General features: G+C 54.5%; 1 protein-coding gene and 1 long non-coding RNA gene across 4 annotated transcripts; one reads left to right on the top strand and one right to left on the bottom strand.

Moving 5' to 3' along the window:
• Positions 1-13: 13 nt before the first annotated feature.
• Positions 14-12,690, bottom strand: LOC119803142. The gene is made up of 2 exons (XR_005283559.2): positions 11,829-12,690; positions 14-1,387 (listed from the first exon to the last, which is right to left on the bottom strand). It is a non-coding gene; the product is annotated as an uncharacterized LOC119803142 (long non-coding RNA).
• On the top strand, positions 754-9,959 carry Gpr108 (G protein-coupled receptor 108). 3 transcript variants are annotated; one of them, XM_038314342.1, is made up of 17 exons: positions 754-932; positions 1,550-1,669; positions 3,057-3,107; positions 3,266-3,348; positions 3,956-4,080; positions 4,176-4,369; positions 4,458-4,562; positions 6,025-6,158; positions 6,260-6,335; positions 6,650-6,723; positions 6,818-6,935; positions 7,693-7,823; positions 7,929-7,972; positions 8,210-8,259; positions 8,339-8,422; positions 8,514-8,638; positions 9,661-9,893. In XM_038314342.1, exons 1-17 carry the CDS (start codon positions 807-809, stop codon positions 9,731-9,733), a joined length of 1,713 nt encoding a protein of 570 aa, XP_038170270.1. In that variant the 5' UTR covers positions 754-806; the 3' UTR covers positions 9,734-9,893. The 3 variants fall into 3 exon arrangements, with proteins under 3 accessions (XP_038170270.1, XP_038170284.1, XP_038170275.1); XM_038314356.1 differs by lacking the exon at positions 754-932 and having other exon boundaries at positions 1,246-1,669; positions 8,514-8,636; positions 9,661-9,959; XM_038314347.1 differs by lacking the exons at positions 754-932; positions 1,550-1,669 and having other exon boundaries at positions 2,746-3,107; positions 8,514-8,636; positions 9,661-9,959.
• Positions 12,691-16,010: the final 3,320 nt, after the last annotated feature.

The raw sequence follows: 16,010 nt of genomic DNA, 5'->3' as shown, positions 1-16,010 counted from the left end.
CTGAGATGGGAAGTTTAGCGCCAGAGTCAGCAATTTAGTTAAGAGTTAAAGACTTTACAACTGGGGTCCAGAAGCTGGGACTCTTCCAGATTTGGGGGCTCAGTAGATGATGAGGACTCGGTGTGTAAAATGGGATGAGGTGCCTAGGATCGGAATGGAGAGCGGTCAGGGTTTCAGTTTGAAGTTAGGACTCAGCTTCTACAAGGGGGTTAAGCCTGGGGCGGAGTCTTGCAGGTGGGACCTACAGTGGACCCGGGATCAGAGGTCAGTATAGGGTCAAGAATTTTAGGCTTCTCAGTGGCCCAGGAAAGTTGGAACAGGGCAAGCCTCAACAGATGCTTATGTTTACCAAACGCTCTACTTCTGGCCGAGTGCCACCTTTGGTTGGGGGTGGGGGTGTGGTGGGGAATGAGGAGGACGAAAGTGCGTCCCTGGGCATACTGGGAAATGTAGTTTTGCGTGCCTTGTTGCCTGAATCTGCTTTCTCTGGGTTCTGGGTAATGTAGTCTTGGGCCGTTAAGAGTTGAAGAAGGAATTCCGCTTTAAGGAACGGATATGAGTTCCTAGATCATTGGTGAGTCGTCCTGTTCATCAAATTGCATCCGGAGCGATCTGTCTAGGGATTGGAGAGAATGAAATAGGGGCTGGAAGGACTAAGCACGCCCATTTGGAAGGCCTTCTGTCCATCAAAAAAGTCTCAGTTGGTAATTGGTTGACCCGGCCACATCGTGCGATGATTGGCTGAAAGGTGGGTGGATCTTATCAGGCGTCAGAGGCGGTGTCGTGGGGCAATCGTAGCCCCGGAGATGGCAGTGAGCGAGAGGAGGGGGCTCGACGGTGGGAGCCCCGCGCAGTGCGGATGGGGACGCTTGTCGTTGCTGGTGCTGATGCTGAGCGGCTGCTCAGGTCGCATCCACCGGCTGGCGCTCACAGTGAGCCTCTTAGGCTTGGCCTCGCCCTACTCCCCACTAGCTCCTTTAAACAGAGCTTTCGCACCCCCCACTGCAGGCCGTGAGTGGTCTCGTCCCGGGCACCCCCACCCGGTGCTCGCAATAGATTAGCCTTGTTTAGGGGGCGGGACTCCATCTCCCGGGACCCCTGACTCCTCCTGGCCCTTTAAATTCCGGGGGTCCCTAGGTAACAACCATAGGACCTCCTGGGAAGAGGGGGTACGTGGTAGCATCTTCCTGGAGTTAACTTCAATAGGCGGTTGGGGAAACTACTTTAAAATTTTAGCCCAGATAGAATCGAAAAGTATGCTGTGAAGTCGAAACTGATCACATCAGCATGTGTAACTCACTCTCGGGGTAGTGCACATCAATATGAGGCCTTTCATGGGGGTGTCAGGGTTTCAGCTACTGGACACTCAAACACACCCTGTAGCTGCCTGGGAGGGACAGAAGCAGAGAAATATCACCATCACCGCCACTACCCTGCACCCGGAAAGCCCTTCTCACATGATTGTGCCCTGAATAAAAGATGTCCAGAGGCTCTTGGGAACTGGTGGAGAAAGTGCCCTTTCTGCCACGGTCTCTCTGGTTTCCTGAAGGGGGAGAAGAGAGCTGACATCCAACTGAACAGCTTCGGATTCTACACCAACGGGTCTCTAGAAGTGGAACTGAGCCTGCTTCGCCTGGGCCTCCAGGAGACAGAAGAGAAGTCATCAAAGGTGAGAAGGCTTATGGGAGGGTTCAGTACACAAGTTCTGGAATCCTGCCTTCGCCCTGTCCCTCACCCATGGGATCTATGGCAAGTCCCATAGCCTTCTTGAGCCTCAGTTTCCCCACCTGTCACTTGGGTATGAATACAGTGTCTCATGCAGTCTGGATGTTGGATCGAGTCTCCTTGGTGTCCCTGCTGGCTGAGGCAGGAGGATCTAGTTACCCAGCCCCACACTGGGAGATCCCCACAGGTGCTCTGCTACTGAGCTACTCCCACCCCACCTCAGCCCCTTTGTAGCATAACACTTTATACATGTATACATAATGTATTTTGACCATACCCCCTACTCCTCTCCGGGACTCCTCCCAATTCCATGTCTTTTGGTTTTTAAAGCCATAATCTCACTATGTAGACCAAGCTGGCCACAGGCTCAGAGATCACCCAGACATTTTTTTTTTCATTTTTATCCAGGGCCATACCCTTAAAGAAAACTGGCTGTCCCTCCCCCAGCGTCCATCAGCTGTCCATAGCTTCTCAGCCAGGTGTCAGGGTTCAAGTACCCCCCTTCCCTGCACGCTGAAATGATGACTGGTTTGATCCAGTGCAGACAGCCGGAGCTGCTGGGAGTTCAGCAGCAGCAGTGTCCAGGAGACATTGTTTCTCTCTGGTCCTCCCCAGCCTCTGGCTTTTGCACATACATCCCCCCCCCTTCACTAGTGTCCCCTTGATAGAAGGGGTGCAATATGGATGCCCGGTTAATAGTAGCCTTATTTTTTTTCTTTCTTGTTTTCGGTGGAGGGAGGGGTGTGTGGTTGAGACAGGGTCTCACTATGTAGCTCTGGCTGTCCTGGAACTCACTATGTAGACCAGAATGGCCTCGAACTCACAGAGATCCACCTGCCAAGTGCTGGGATTAAAGGTGTGCACCACTGTGCCCAGGCAGCCTTGTTTTGGCAGTTTGCTTTGAGACGGGGTCTCATGTCGTCCAGGTTCTCCTAAAAATCAAGCCCCTCCTGCCTCAGTCTCCATAGCCCATGACATTGCATGCTCTACCCTGCCCAGCACCGTTGACGTTGTAGGTGGGTAAACCAATCAGGCTGTGAAAACTCTCGCAGAGGAAGTGCGCTCTGCATGAGCATTGGCAGTCAGGGGAGGGGCAGGTCATTGAGCATCTGGCACATGGTGGGTGTTGAGTACCAGCGAGAGGAGCCAGGGGTGGCGGTACACGCTGAGGCAATCGGAGATCGATGCGAGTCTCACAGCAACCTGGACACCAGCCCTACCTGCCAGGGCTGCCTGCGAGCACCGCTCTCAAAGCAGAGCAGAACGAGGTTGCGTCCCTTCTGCTGCAGAGGGTGTTTTGGAAGCCCCTCACTGTTTTCTCCTTCCATCAGGTGGGGTTCAGCCTGAGTCGGGTTCGATCTGGTAGCGTTCACTCCTACTCGGTGAGTGGAGAGCATCAGAGGGGATTAGGGAACTAACATGGTGTGGAGGGCCTGTCTTCTTCCTGTAAAGACTACAGCCCTGGGTGAATGGATAACACACTGAACTATGCTAGACCCACGGGCAGTTGTAACCCAGGTCCTCTCTGTCCACTCCCCAGAGCCGGAACTTGCACGGATGTCCTCTGGAGAGAAACAGCAGCAACTTCCTGGTCCTTTTCCTCATTAATATCCAGGACCTAAAGTGAGTGGCGACAGAGGACCCGCCCAAAAAAAGATCCCCAGCCCTAGGGAGAAAGCTAGTCTCTTTGCTACATGGCACATCATGTGTTTGTGTCTGTATGTGTGTACCCACACGCATGCTACTGGATATTGAACCTACTGCCTTACAGTAGGCAAGTGCTATAACCCTGACCCCGCCTCCAGCCCCTCAGTGGGGTGATTCTAGGCGGGACTCCACCCTGACCACGCCCCCAGCCCCTCACTGATGGATTCTTGTGGGGAGACTTCACCCCTGAGCCATGACTCCAACCCTCTTTGCACTTTTTGTTTTAAGACAGGGTCTCAATACATTTTACCCGTTTGGGCCTTGAACTCACTCTGTAATCCAGGCTGACATTGAACTGCCTCTGCCTGTCAAGCACCTTGGATCACAGGCCTTTTGCCCACACACCAGGCCATGTTGTCTGCCCTTCCCAGTAGACTGATAGCTGCTATTACAGACAGCCAATGGGTGGTGGCCAGATGCTAAGATGTGGTGATTCTCCAACCGCTTCAGGAGGGCATCCACATATGTGGTGTACCTGGCCAAAGACTTCACCATCCCCTTTCCCTATTCTCCCTCCCCCAAGGGTCAAAGTCCTAAAATTTGGAGAGCAGAAGAAGTTGCTCATTTCCCCCGGTCTCCTCTCTGACACCCCTGCCCAGTCAAGTCTCCTGAAGTCAGAGCCAGTGGACACCCCTAAGGGGAGCAGTGGTAAGTCCGGGAGGCTGGGCAGAGCTAGCTGCCCTGGATGCACCCCAATTTTCTGCCTGTCTGTCTTTTGACAGTTGCTTACCCATCCCCTACAGAGACCTCTGCAGTCAAGGAAGATCAGGCAGAGCCTGGAGCACCCCATGTTTCAGGAGAGAAAACTACCCCAGGGGTGCATGGACACTCAACAGAGGGCCAGCCACGGAGGCATCCGCCCACGCAGGACCCCGGTGGGAAGGAGACTGAGCTGGTGTTGGGGCTGGGCCACCTGAATGACTCCTACAACTTCAGCGTGAGTACCTGCCTCGCCACATGTCCCCACCTCCCTGAGCCCTGCCTCTGCTGGAGGACCCTCCTGAGACCCCCCTCCCTGCGACCAGTTCCACGTGGTGATCGGCTCCAGGGCTGAGGAAGGCCAGTACAGCCTCAACTTCCATAACTGTCACAACTCCGTTCCTGGCAAGGAGCACCCATTCGACCTCACCGTGAGTGTCCAGGGACAGGTGCCCCACCCACCTGACTGGCGTTGTCTCCATCCTGTGCTTACAGGGGGCGGGGGTCATGCAGCACAGCACATGTGTGGAGGTCTTAGGAGTCAGTTCTCCCACCTGTGGGCTCCAGGGATCAAACTCCAGTCATCTACCCTGGCCGCAAGCTTCTTCACCTACTGAGCCATCTTGCCAGCTCCTGGATAAACTTCCTAAAGTCCTCTGTTGGGCTTTGGCGAGCCATGCATGCTAGGGTCTTCAGCTGTCCTCTGATCACAAGTATTTAAGGGAAGACAAAGGTGTGTCTATTTCAGGTGTGTACAGAACGTGTGTGTGTGTGTGTGTGTGTGTGTGTTCATTCACATTTGCAGGGAAGCTTGTGTGGTGTGCACAGGAAGTCATAGTCAGCTCCCAGCAGTGTTCCTCGGGATCCTGGCCATCTCCACATTTGCTTTCTTGTTTCGAGACAGGGTCTCACTTTGTAGCTCACGCTGGCCTAGAACTCACTGTGTAGACCAGGCTGGCCTCGACAGAGGTGCGCCTGCCTCTGCCTGGTGCTGCAAGTAAAGGTGTGCGCCAACTCACCTTGATTTTAGAGACGGGGTCTCTGACTGACCACAGGGATCTTCCTGTCTGCACTGCCATGCTAGGATTTTTTAATGTGGGTTCTGGGGATCTCAGCTCCTCACGATTGCAAGGCAAGCACCTTCCCTAGCCGTGTCACGAACAACCTGCAGTTTACGTGTATTTTCGATGTGAGTGTGTGTGCAGAGCATGGGGAGGTCGGAGGGCAGGTTGCAGGAGTTTGTTCCTTCCTGCCTTCACGTGTGGTCCTTGATGCACACATACACACACACATAAACAGAATCATACAGTATGCCCTAGATCAGTGGTGCTCAGCTTCTGAGTCTCGACCCTTTGGGGGCCGCATATCAAATATCCTGCGTATCAGATATTTATAGTACAGTTCAGAAGAGTAACAAAATTACAGAATTACTGTTAACAAGTAGCAACAAGACAGTTCTTTGGTTGGGAGTCACCACAACATGAGGAGCTATATTAAAAGGGTCGCAGCATCAGGAAGGCCGAGAACCACTGGCCTACATGATCCAGTCACAACATGGGTAGGCTGTATTGGATACTATGAGTCGGTTTTTCTCCTGGGTGGCCCCTCACCAACACCATGTAACACCTCTGTGTCCCTGGTTTACATCATCCAGCCTTCCCCAGTCTTCTGGAAATGTGGCAGGCCCTGTGCAAATGCTTGCCACTTTGTACAAAGACTGGGACCTCCCTGGGTGTTGGTCCTCTATTGCTTCTGGAGTATGGCTATGTACCCATTTGAGAGATAGGACCAACTAAGGCTCCAGCTGGCAAGTGGATGAGCCAGAGACTGGAACTCTCCGGAAACCCAGAGCTAGAGCCACAAGGGCCAGGCCACCTGCCTCCCCACTTGCAGGTGATGATCCGAGAGAAGAATCCGGAAGGCTTCCTGTCAGCGGCAGAAATGCCCCTCTTCAAGCTCTACCTGACGATGTCTGCCTGCTTCCTGGCTGCTGGCATCTTCTGGGTGTCCGTACTCTGCAAGAATACGTAAAGCGCCTTCCCGCCCTCCCCACCCTACCTGCCCCACCTCTGAGGGCCTCACATCCTGATCTCAATGGTGCTCTCCCTGCCCATTCCCCCTCCGGCAGATACAATGTCTTTAAGATCCACTGGCTCATGGCAGCCCTGGCGTTCACCAAGAGTGTCTCCCTGCTTTTCCACAGCGTGAGCAACCAGGGCCCAGTGGCGGCACAAGGGTGGGATGGTGAGATGGGACATCTGTCCGCCTGCGCGCCCTGTGTCTCAGCTCAGCTCTCACCGCCTACCCTCCAGGACCATCCGCTGGTCCAGCGCTGAGTGTCCACAATATCCTCTAACCATCCCCCACCAGCTGTGACCCCCCCCATGGTGGAGGGGATCCATGGTGACTGGCGGTCTTCATTTCCCTCCCCAGTCACCCGTCCATCCCACACTTCTGCCCCTGAGCTGCCCTCCACCCCATCATCCTCTCTGACTCCCTGTCCTCCGTCCGCCTCTAGATCAACTACTATTTCATCAACAGCCAAGGCCACCCCATCGAAGGCCTCGCCGTCATGCACTATATCACGCACCTGTGAGTCACCCGGCTCTGTACACAGGTGGGGGAGGCAGGCGGAGGGGGCTGGGCCCCACCTCATCATCAGACCTCCCCCACCCTGGCTCCCCAGGTTGAAAGGTGCCCTTCTTTTCATCACTATTGCCTTGATCGGCTCAGGCTGGGCCTTTGTGAAGTATATGCTGTCCGACAAGGAGAAGAAGATTTTTGGAATTGTGATCCCCCTGCAGGTATGTGTGTGGGTTCCTCAGGAGAGAGTGGAGACATAGGGAGAGATTCAGAAAGGAATGCTAAGGATTGATGCAGGGAGGGATGCTGGGGTGGATGCTGGGGTGGGGTACGGGGAGGGATGCTGGAGTAGTGTACGGGGAGGGATGCTGGGGTGGTGTACGGGGAGGGATGCTGGGGTGGTGTATGGGGAGGGATGCTGGGGTGGGGTACGGGGAGGGATGCTGGGGTGGGGTACGGGGAGGGATGCTGGGGTGGTGTATTGGGAGGGATGCTGGGGTGAGGTACAGGGAGGGATGCTGGGGAGGTACGGGGAGGGATGCTGGGGTGGGGTATGGGGAGGGATGCTGGGGTGGGGTACAGGGAGGGATGCTGGGGTGGGGTACGGGGAGGGATGCTGGGGTGGAGTACGGGGAGGGATGCTGGGGTGGTGTACGGGGAGGGATGCTGGGGTGGTGTATGGGGAGGGATGCTGGGGGGTACAGGGAGGGATGCTGGGGTGGTGTATGGGGAGGGATGCTGGGGTGGGGTTCGGGGGGGATGCTGTGGTGGAGTACGGGGAGGGATGCTGGGGTGGGGTTCAGGGAGGGATGCTGGGGTGGAGTATGGGGAGGGATGCTGGGGTGGGGTTCGGGGAGGGATGCTGGGGTGGGGTACGGGGAGGGAAGTCCATGGTGGTAGAGGATTGGCAGTTCATTTTCAGTGGACAGGAGCAAAAGGATGGGAATAAAAGCAGGTGGTATTCTGCTAACCCCACAGGTCCTGGCTAATGTTGCATACATTGTCATCGAGTCCCGTGAGGAGGGTGCCAGTGACTATGGACTCTGGAAGGAGATCTTGTTCCTGGTGGATCTCATCTGCTGCGGTGCCATCCTCTTCCCAGTCGTGTGGTGAGGAGCCGGCCCTGCTCCTCAGCCCCGCCGAGCCCCCCCCCCACTACACCACAGAAGAATCTTGTTTACTGGGTTGGGGTCACATTCTTCCTCCTTCTCCAGGTCCATCCGGCATCTGCAGGACGCATCTGGCACTGATGGGAAGGGTGAGGCCCCTCCTCAAGGTTTTTTCCAGCCCTGTATTCTCTCTGACACCAGGTGCCAGGGCCCCGTGTCTTCATGGCTGTGTTTTCAAATCACTCCTCTCTCCCCTTTGCCAGTTGCTCTTTCTACGGTTCATCCCATAGCCTTGGAACTGCCCCCCAGCCCTGTCACCTCCTCTGTTGCCCTCCCCTCCTACCACTTTCAGTGACTCCCCGACCCCCATTCTGTGCCCTCCACAGTGGCAGTGAACCTGGCCAAGCTGAAGCTATTCCGACATTACTACGTCATGGTAGGAGTCCCGTCCTTCCCCAGGCCTGACTCTCCCCGCGGCCCTCTGGCCCTGACCCCCATGACCCACATGTCCCCAGGTCATCTGCTATATCTACTTCACCCGCATCATCGCCATCCTGCTGCGTGTGGCTGTGCCCTTCCAGTGGCAGTGGCTGTACCAGGTGAGCGGAGCAGAGCAGGGTCCCCAGTAGGGGGTGGGTCAGGAGTGTGGGTGGCCAGGGAATCCCCCTGATCCTATGCCCTGGCTCCTAGCTCTTGGTGGAGAGTTCCACACTGGCCTTCTTCGTGCTTACCGGCTACAAGTTCCAGCCAGCTGGGGACAACCCTTACTTGCAGCTGCCTCAAGAGGATGAGGAAGATGTCCAGATGGAGCAAGTGTGAGCAGCTATGGGGTGGGCGGGGGTGGGGTTAGACCTAGGCTGCTTCTGGGGCTGTGGCTAGGCAGGATCGTGGGTGTATGGGGCCAAAAAGAACTAAAGGTGGGGTGTGGGTAGCCTTAAAGCTGGTCTGCGTGGTGCTTGGAGATGGCCTCTGGGATGTACTGAGGAGGTGAAGGGCAGGTGGTCCACATGGCGCGTAACCTAGAGGGTTGGCAGGTCTGGAGTCACTCTAGGCGGACTGGAGCTCAGGTAGGAAATGATGGGCTCTGTCACCTAGGCCCAGGAGACCTCAGAGGCCAGCTATGCTGGACCGGGTCACTCTGGAGTGGTAGGAGCTGTCACCTAGGCCCGGAAGACCCTCAGAGGCCAGCTGGCCTGGACCGGGTCACTCTGGAGTGGTAGGAGCTGTCACCTAGGCCCAGGAGACCTCAGAGGCCAGCTAGGCTGGACCGGGTCACTCTGGAGTGGTAGGAGTTGTCACCTAGGCCCGGGAGACCTCAGAGGCCAGCTGGCCTGGACCAGGTCACTCTGGAGTGGTAGGAGCTGTCACCTAGGCCCGGGAGACCTCAGAGGCCAGCTGGGCCGGACCCAGGTCACTCTGGAGTGGTAGGAGCTGTCACCTAGGCCCAGGAGACCTCAGAGGCCAGCTAGGCTGGACCGGGTCACTCTGCAGTGGTAGGAGTTGTCACCTAGGCCCGGGAGACCTCAGAGGCCAGCTATGCTGGACCGGGTCAATCTGGAGTGGTAGGAGCTCTCACCTAGGCCCAGAAGACCCTCAGAGGCCAGCTAGGCTGGACCGGGTCACTCTGGAGTGGTAGGAGCTGTCACCTAGGCCCGGGAGACCCTCAGAGGCCAGCTGGGCCGGACCCAGGTCACTCTGGAGTGGTAGGAACCAGGCTGATTTGACAGCAGGGTTAACACTGACATGCTGACTATGGGGGCTAGGTCTGGTTGGGGATGGAAGGCTGGGATGGTCCCTTCAGCTGCCAGACCCTGCTTCTGCTGTGTGCCTCTCCCAGGATGACGGACTCTGGATTTCGGGAAGGCCTGTCCAAAGTCAACAAGACAGCCAGTGGCCGGGAGCTGTTGTGACTTCCTTTCATCCAGCTGCCACCCTCAGTCCTTCTGTACCCTGCACACCTACTCTTGTCCCCTAGTGTGCAGGAAGCCCTAGGGGCTCATGCCAACAAGGCACACAAGATGCGGGTCCCCAAGGAGCCTTCCAAAAGAAGATGCCCCTCCCCCACACTGCATCCCTGTCCTCTTCAGCCTTTCAGTACAATAAGGACCCGTCTTCTTCTTCTTTTTTTTTTTTTTTTTCCATTTCTTGAGTTTCTTGATGCTGAGGGTTTTGAGTGCCTAAGGCAAGCTGCATTTATGATCTCAGATCCGGAATCCTCAGTCCAGGGGGTGGCACTCGCCTGTCATCCTATTGCTCTGGATGAAACTTTGGGCCGATCAGTAGACAAATAAAAATAAAGATAAAACAGAATGCGTAGTGAGGAGAGGATGGTCTGCCAGTGCTGTGCCGGGCCCTGTGTTGGCTATTGGGGAACGTGTGACCAAGTTCCCCTTCCACCTCAACCCTCAAGGGTCTTTCAAGTCACCAGACCCAGGATGAGGTTCCCATAGGGACTGGCCCAGCCACAGACGTCTGGAAGGTGCAGACGAACCGGTGTCCTCTTAAAACAGGCCCGAGCATGTGACTGAGCTGTGGGAACACGAAGTGTTTGCTGTTCCTGCTCCGGGACCTGAGTGCAGGTCCCAAGCCTCCATGAAGATGGCGTGTGTGCTTATAATCCCACTAGGGCAGTGGGGAGGGCTAGATCCCTGGCCCTGGCCACAGCCGGGCCCTCAAAACACCCTGTTTCAAAACCCAAGGGACAGCAGACACAGCCCATGACTGCCTGTGACCTTAGGCCACAGAGAGAACTAATAGCAGGGTGTGGCAGCTCAAGCCTCTAACTCCAACATTCAGGAAACTGAAGCAGGAAAGTACTAGGGTTTGAGGCTAGCCTGGGCTAAAGAGATCTGTTCATGTAGAAATGAATAGTCATGGCCCTAAGGGTCCAGCACCAACCTTGTCCTAGCCTCTTGGAGACCCTCTTACAGTTAGTTCTTCAAGATGGCTCTCTCTGCCCTCCCGTGAGGATATCCAGGAATGTCTTTCAGAGTGCACAGACACCATAGTGGGGGTGGGGGAATAAGGAGGGGCCAGGGGCCCTGGTTAAAGCTTCCACAATAAGGAAGTGAGACCAGCTGCAGACCAGATGAACAAATAGCCCAGCCAGCCGGAAGCACTACAGGCTGAGGAGGGTGTGGAAGGGGGTGGTGGGAGGCAGAGCCAAGCCTGACCAGGGCAGCAGCAGGCAGAGTCCTAAAAACAGACTGTGAGGCTTTGTGCCAGGGCCCACGGGAGCCATGAAAGAATCAGAGGAGCGTCAGGGCACTGTGCAGCTGGACACGCGGAAGTAGACGCAGTGATCATGCTCTCACTCCAAAGATGGGCACACCCTAGTGCTCACCACTTGTGCATGTGTCCTGACAGTGGAAACGATGAGGACACCCTAGTGGGTCCCAGCGTCCTCACAGGGAACTGGGCCCACCGTGGTGGTGCATGCCTTTAAACCTCCCCCCCCCCCCACCCCGCACTCAGCACTGGGGAGGCAGAGGCCACCAGTTCTCTAGAGTTCCAGGCCGGCCTGGTCAGCAGAGTGAGTTCTAGGACAGCCAGGACTACACAGAGAAACCTTGTCTCAAAATACAAAACAGAACAAACAAAAAAATCCTGGGCAGGAGAGATGGCTCGGTAGTTAAGAGCACTGGCTGCTCTTCCAGACGGCACAGGGTTTAGTTCCCAGCACCCACATGGTGGCTCAAGACTGTAACTCCTGTTCCAGGGGTTCTAACACCCTCACAGATACATACACAGGCAAAACACCAAAGCACACAAAATAAAAATAATAAATGGAACGAGGTAAGCTGGAGCGGAGGGCAGGGAGGTGAAGCGCTATACATAGCATTCACACCTGTCCTCGCAGTGCCTCAGGTGCCAGCAGGATGTGAGCTTCAGAAAACCTGGTTTGTGCGGTGAGAATGTGTAAACAATACAAAACAAATCCAAAGGGGAAGAGAGAGGAGGGAGGGGAGGGAAGAGAGAGGAGGAAGCAGGGTATAAGGCACCTACCTGAGGGTTCTGTCTGCAAGGTGTGGTTCACTGTCTCTGGAGACCAGGCTTAGACCTGCAGAGGCGGGATGTGGGGGGTTCCCAGTGGCTGGACTCTGACCCCGCCCCTGTCCTTTTTGTGCCATCTGGGGTACTGCAAGCACCACAGAGAGCTCAGGAAAGAAGCTGTTGTCACAGCCTTATAGATGGTACAGGGGTCAAGGTCCCTGAGAGTTAATGAGTTACAGGGTAGAAAGAGAGGTCACCCGGCCTGAGTGCTAGCTGGACAGGAATTCCAGTAACCTGGGCTTCCAAGCATGGAGAGAATCCTGTGCAGGAAGGGGGGAGGGGAGCACAGGGGTAATCACACCCATCAGTCAGAATTGAGGGGTCTGCCACCAAGTAATCAAATCCACCCCTTTCTTTCATTCTCTCCTGACACCAGAGCTCAGCACTGATAGGAGTCTGCAGCTCCCTCATTCTGTAGTTTGGGACAGGGGCTCTCTCTGTAGCCCAGGCTGGCTCACAGAGATCTGCCTTCTTCTGCCTCCCTGAATGTGTGGACCACCACGCCAGGCATTTCTCTCAGCTTTTTAGCTATGTTTGCTCAAAAACATTTTATTTGAATTATTTTAGTTTTTAGGCAGTATCTCATGTAGCCCAGGCTGGCCATATACTCTCTCTGTAGCCAAGGATGACCTTGAATTCCTGATCTCCCAGGTACTGACAAGGCAGGCCTGCTCCACCACTTCTGACTCATTTGGAGTTTTGAGACAAGGTCTCACCATGTAGCCCAGGATGACTCGGAACTTCTGGCAGTCCTCCTGCCTCAGCTTCTCAAGAAGAATGGCAGGCACATACCACCATGCCTGATACTACTCTCCAGTGTGTATGTGTGTGTGTGTGTGCACATGTGTGCGTGCGTGTCTAGGCCCAGTGTCTCTGCCTGTCCTGTCACTCTGCACTTGTACTCTCCAGTGTGTGTGTGTGTGTGTGTGTGTGTGTGTGCACATGTGTGCGTGCGTGTCTCTGCCTGTCACTCTGCACTTGTACTCTCCAGTGTGTGTGTGTGTGTGTGTGTGTGTGTGCATGTGTGCGTGCGTGTCTCTGCCTGTCACTCTGCACTTGTGTTTACTTACCAAGGTCTCTCACAGAACCCGGAGCTCAATGGCTCCCTCTGGTCCAGCAAGCCAGCTTGCCCAGGACACAGGGAATCCCTGTCTCTGCTGGAGTTATAAGAGGATGCCAACATGGCAAAGTCACTAGATTTGTACCCCCTGAGCCACCTTTCCAGGTCCTGCTATGCACCCAGGTTGGTCTCAAATGGCAATGCTCCTTCCTCAGTTTAAGTGCTAGAATAGCAGGCATGCGCCACCTCACCTGGCATGGCTCTACTTGTTTAATGTTCGTGTGTGCGTGCGCGCAAGTGCAATTATTTTTTTAGCCAAATATTTTGCACAGATCTTATGCAGTCTTGAAGCCAGAATGATGGGTTTGTGGCCCCACTCCCTGAGAATGCCTGCACATGCTCCCCTCCACACTGGCTCAGGAGGCCCACTCTCCCCCTCCTGATGTTCTGACACAAGTTCTTATTTCCCTAGAGGACAGTCACGGGAGTCAAGAATTCCCCTTCTCTCTCCTCCCAGACCTCCTCCCTCCCAGTGGGCCCTGGTCCAATCTAGGCTTCCTGGTTACCTCCCAGCACTAAATGCTGTTGTGCAGCGACATCCCAGAGATTGGACCTTTCCCACATCCCCCCCCACCAGAAGCGGGAATGACAGTGAACCCCCACGTTGAGAACTGACCTCACACACACACACACAGCGCCCCGAACGGGGCGAATCCTTTGTATTCAGGTCTGCAGGTCACACACCTCCACAGAGGACAAACCAAATCCAGTAGCCTGAAAGAAGCCACCAGTGGTAAATCACAAAACCCTTGTATTTCAGGCTGGAGTAAAACAATGGAACCAGGGAAAAGCCCGGGGTGAGGGGTGGGGTGGACACAAGCCTGGCCACCTGAGTTCCATCCCAGAGATACATAACAGTGGAAGGAGAGAAGGGACACCCACAAGTGTCCTCCGACCTCCGCACACACGCCTGAGTATATGCAATCATAAATATTTTTAAGATGCAATTTTTAAAATATGTGTTAAATAGGAACAAAACCAAGAAAGCAAGTGCCTGGGCAGAGGCAGAAGCAGAAGTAAGGGGGAGCACTTGGAGATCCAGTTTCAAAAGTTTTGGAGGCAAGCTAATCTACCTCCCCTCCTCCCTCCTCCCTCCTCCCTCCTCCCTTTCTGCCTTCCACAGAAAGGATGTCGCAATCCCAGCTAAAAGACAAGCCAGGTTTGTTCTAACTCCCAGCCAGCCCTGTGCCCCAAGAGGCCAGGAAAACCGAGTGGTTTACAGAAAATCATGAAACTTTCCCCTTAACCCCTTCAGGGGTGCTCGCAACTACCTGTTCTTGGATTGGGCATTACCACCTTTGTTTACAATGTTCCCACACAGCCATTCACGGCTCAGTCGCAGAGGACAGCGTGGTTGTGGTGGTGGTGGTGGTGGTGGAGGTGGTGGTGGTGGTCGTGGTGGTGGTCGTGGTGGTGGTCATGGTGGTGGTGGTGGCAGGGAAAGGCAGATAGATAAATAACTCCGTTAGGGTTCAGTTACTACCCATGACTCTCAGATAGTTCCTGGGCAGATGGGTGTAGCCCCCCATCACCTCCACACTCCAGAGCTGGAGGCATGCTGGGTTCAATGCTTGCCTAGCAAGCATGAAGTCCTGAGTTCCATCCCCAAAACCACATAAACCAGGCATGGTGAGAACCTGTCACCCCAGCACACAGGAGGTGACACAGTAGAAGCAGGAGTTGAAGGTCATCTTTCTTTACATGGGGACTCTGAAGTCAACCCAGGCTACAGGCTATCATAAACCAGAAAAACAAAGAAAAAACAGCTAGATTTCATAGCTGCCCCTTTAATCCCATTCAGCACTTTGGAGGCAGAGGCAGGAGGACCTCTGAGTTCTCAGCCAGCCAAGACTAAATAGGACCCTATCTCAACAGATCTGAATTCATCAAGCAAGGCCTAGCAGCCAGGACTGAGGGAAAGTGGCAATTCACTTCTTGGAATTTACAACCCAGCCAGCAGGTGTCTAAATCTGTAGAAATCTCAGGGAGAGAGCTGGCAAGATCTAGTAAGCCCAGGGAGACACCAGCTATGCTGACACTGTGCTTGGTAGGAAGAAACTGAGGCCCAGGGCTCTCCCATGCCTGGCGAGAGGCAGCTTAGACAGGAAGTGTCTGCCAGTGAGTGAGGCCGGTGACAGACCGGCTGCTTTCACACAAGGGCAGTTGGCAAGAGTGCTAAGAGCTCTGTGAGTATTGATCTGGAACAATCTTTGAGGAAAATCTTTCACACACAGAAAACCTACACTGTTCAGGGAAGCCAGAAGAACAACACAGAGAGGCAGCAAAAAGTTACTGTTGAAGCTGTTGTTGGACATTGGCCTTTCTCTAGGAACAGAGTCTGGATCCAGACAGATGGCTTATTGATTCCCATCCAACACTGGTTGCCCATCCGAAAAATTCTTGTTTGATTCTCAGCACCCCTATTCTGCTCTCCCAAACATCTGAAATTCCAGTTCTAGGGGATCCTACGTCTTCTGGCCGCTATAAGCATCAGACATGTGCATGTGGTGCACAGACATACATGCAGGCAAAACACGCAGACACATACCTACAAAATAAATATTTAAGTTGGGAGGTGGTACACGCCTTTAGTCCCAGCAGAGACAGAGGCAGGTCATTTTCAGTGAGTTTGAGGCCAGCCTGGTCTACAGAGCGTGTTTCAGGACAGCCAGGACTGTTACACGGAGAAAGCCTGTCTCGTAAAACCAAAATTTAAAAAAGAAAGCATGGAGGTGGCGCAGCCTTTAATCCCAGCACTCGGGGAGGCAGAGGCAGGCGGATCTCTGTGAGTTTGAGGCCAGCCTGAGGTACAGAGCTAGCTTCAAGAGAGCCAGGACTACATGGAGAAACCCTGTCTCATAGGAGAGGCTTGGTGGATAAATGTCTAAGTTGGCCTTTGTGATGCCCGGCAACTGGGAAGGTGGAGGCAGGAAGATTGCTTGGAGGCAGGAGTTCAGGACTATTTAGCACAGTGGTTCTCGAGCTTCCTGATGCTGCAGCCTTTTAATACAGCT

Source organism: Arvicola amphibius, chromosome 1 (genome assembly GCF_903992535.2).
Source record: "Arvicola amphibius chromosome 1, mArvAmp1.2, whole genome shotgun sequence".
Taxonomy (NCBI): domain Eukaryota; kingdom Metazoa; phylum Chordata; class Mammalia; order Rodentia; family Cricetidae; genus Arvicola; species Arvicola amphibius.
Note: the sequence above shows the minus strand (reverse complement) of the source record. Positions and strands in the feature narration are given on the sequence as shown.

Coding starts and splice junctions, on each gene's coding strand:
- Gpr108 (XM_038314342.1), top strand. CDS start 807: ATGGCAGTGAGCGAGAGGAGGGGGCTCGACGGTGGGAGCCCCGCGCAG. Junction 4,370..4,457: donor ATGACTCCTACAACTTCAGC/GTGAGTACCTGC, acceptor CCCTGCGACCAG/TTCCACGTGGTGATCGGCTC. Junction 6,336..6,649: donor TCTCCCTGCTTTTCCACAGC/GTGAGCAACCAG, acceptor GTCCGCCTCTAG/ATCAACTACTATTTCATCAA.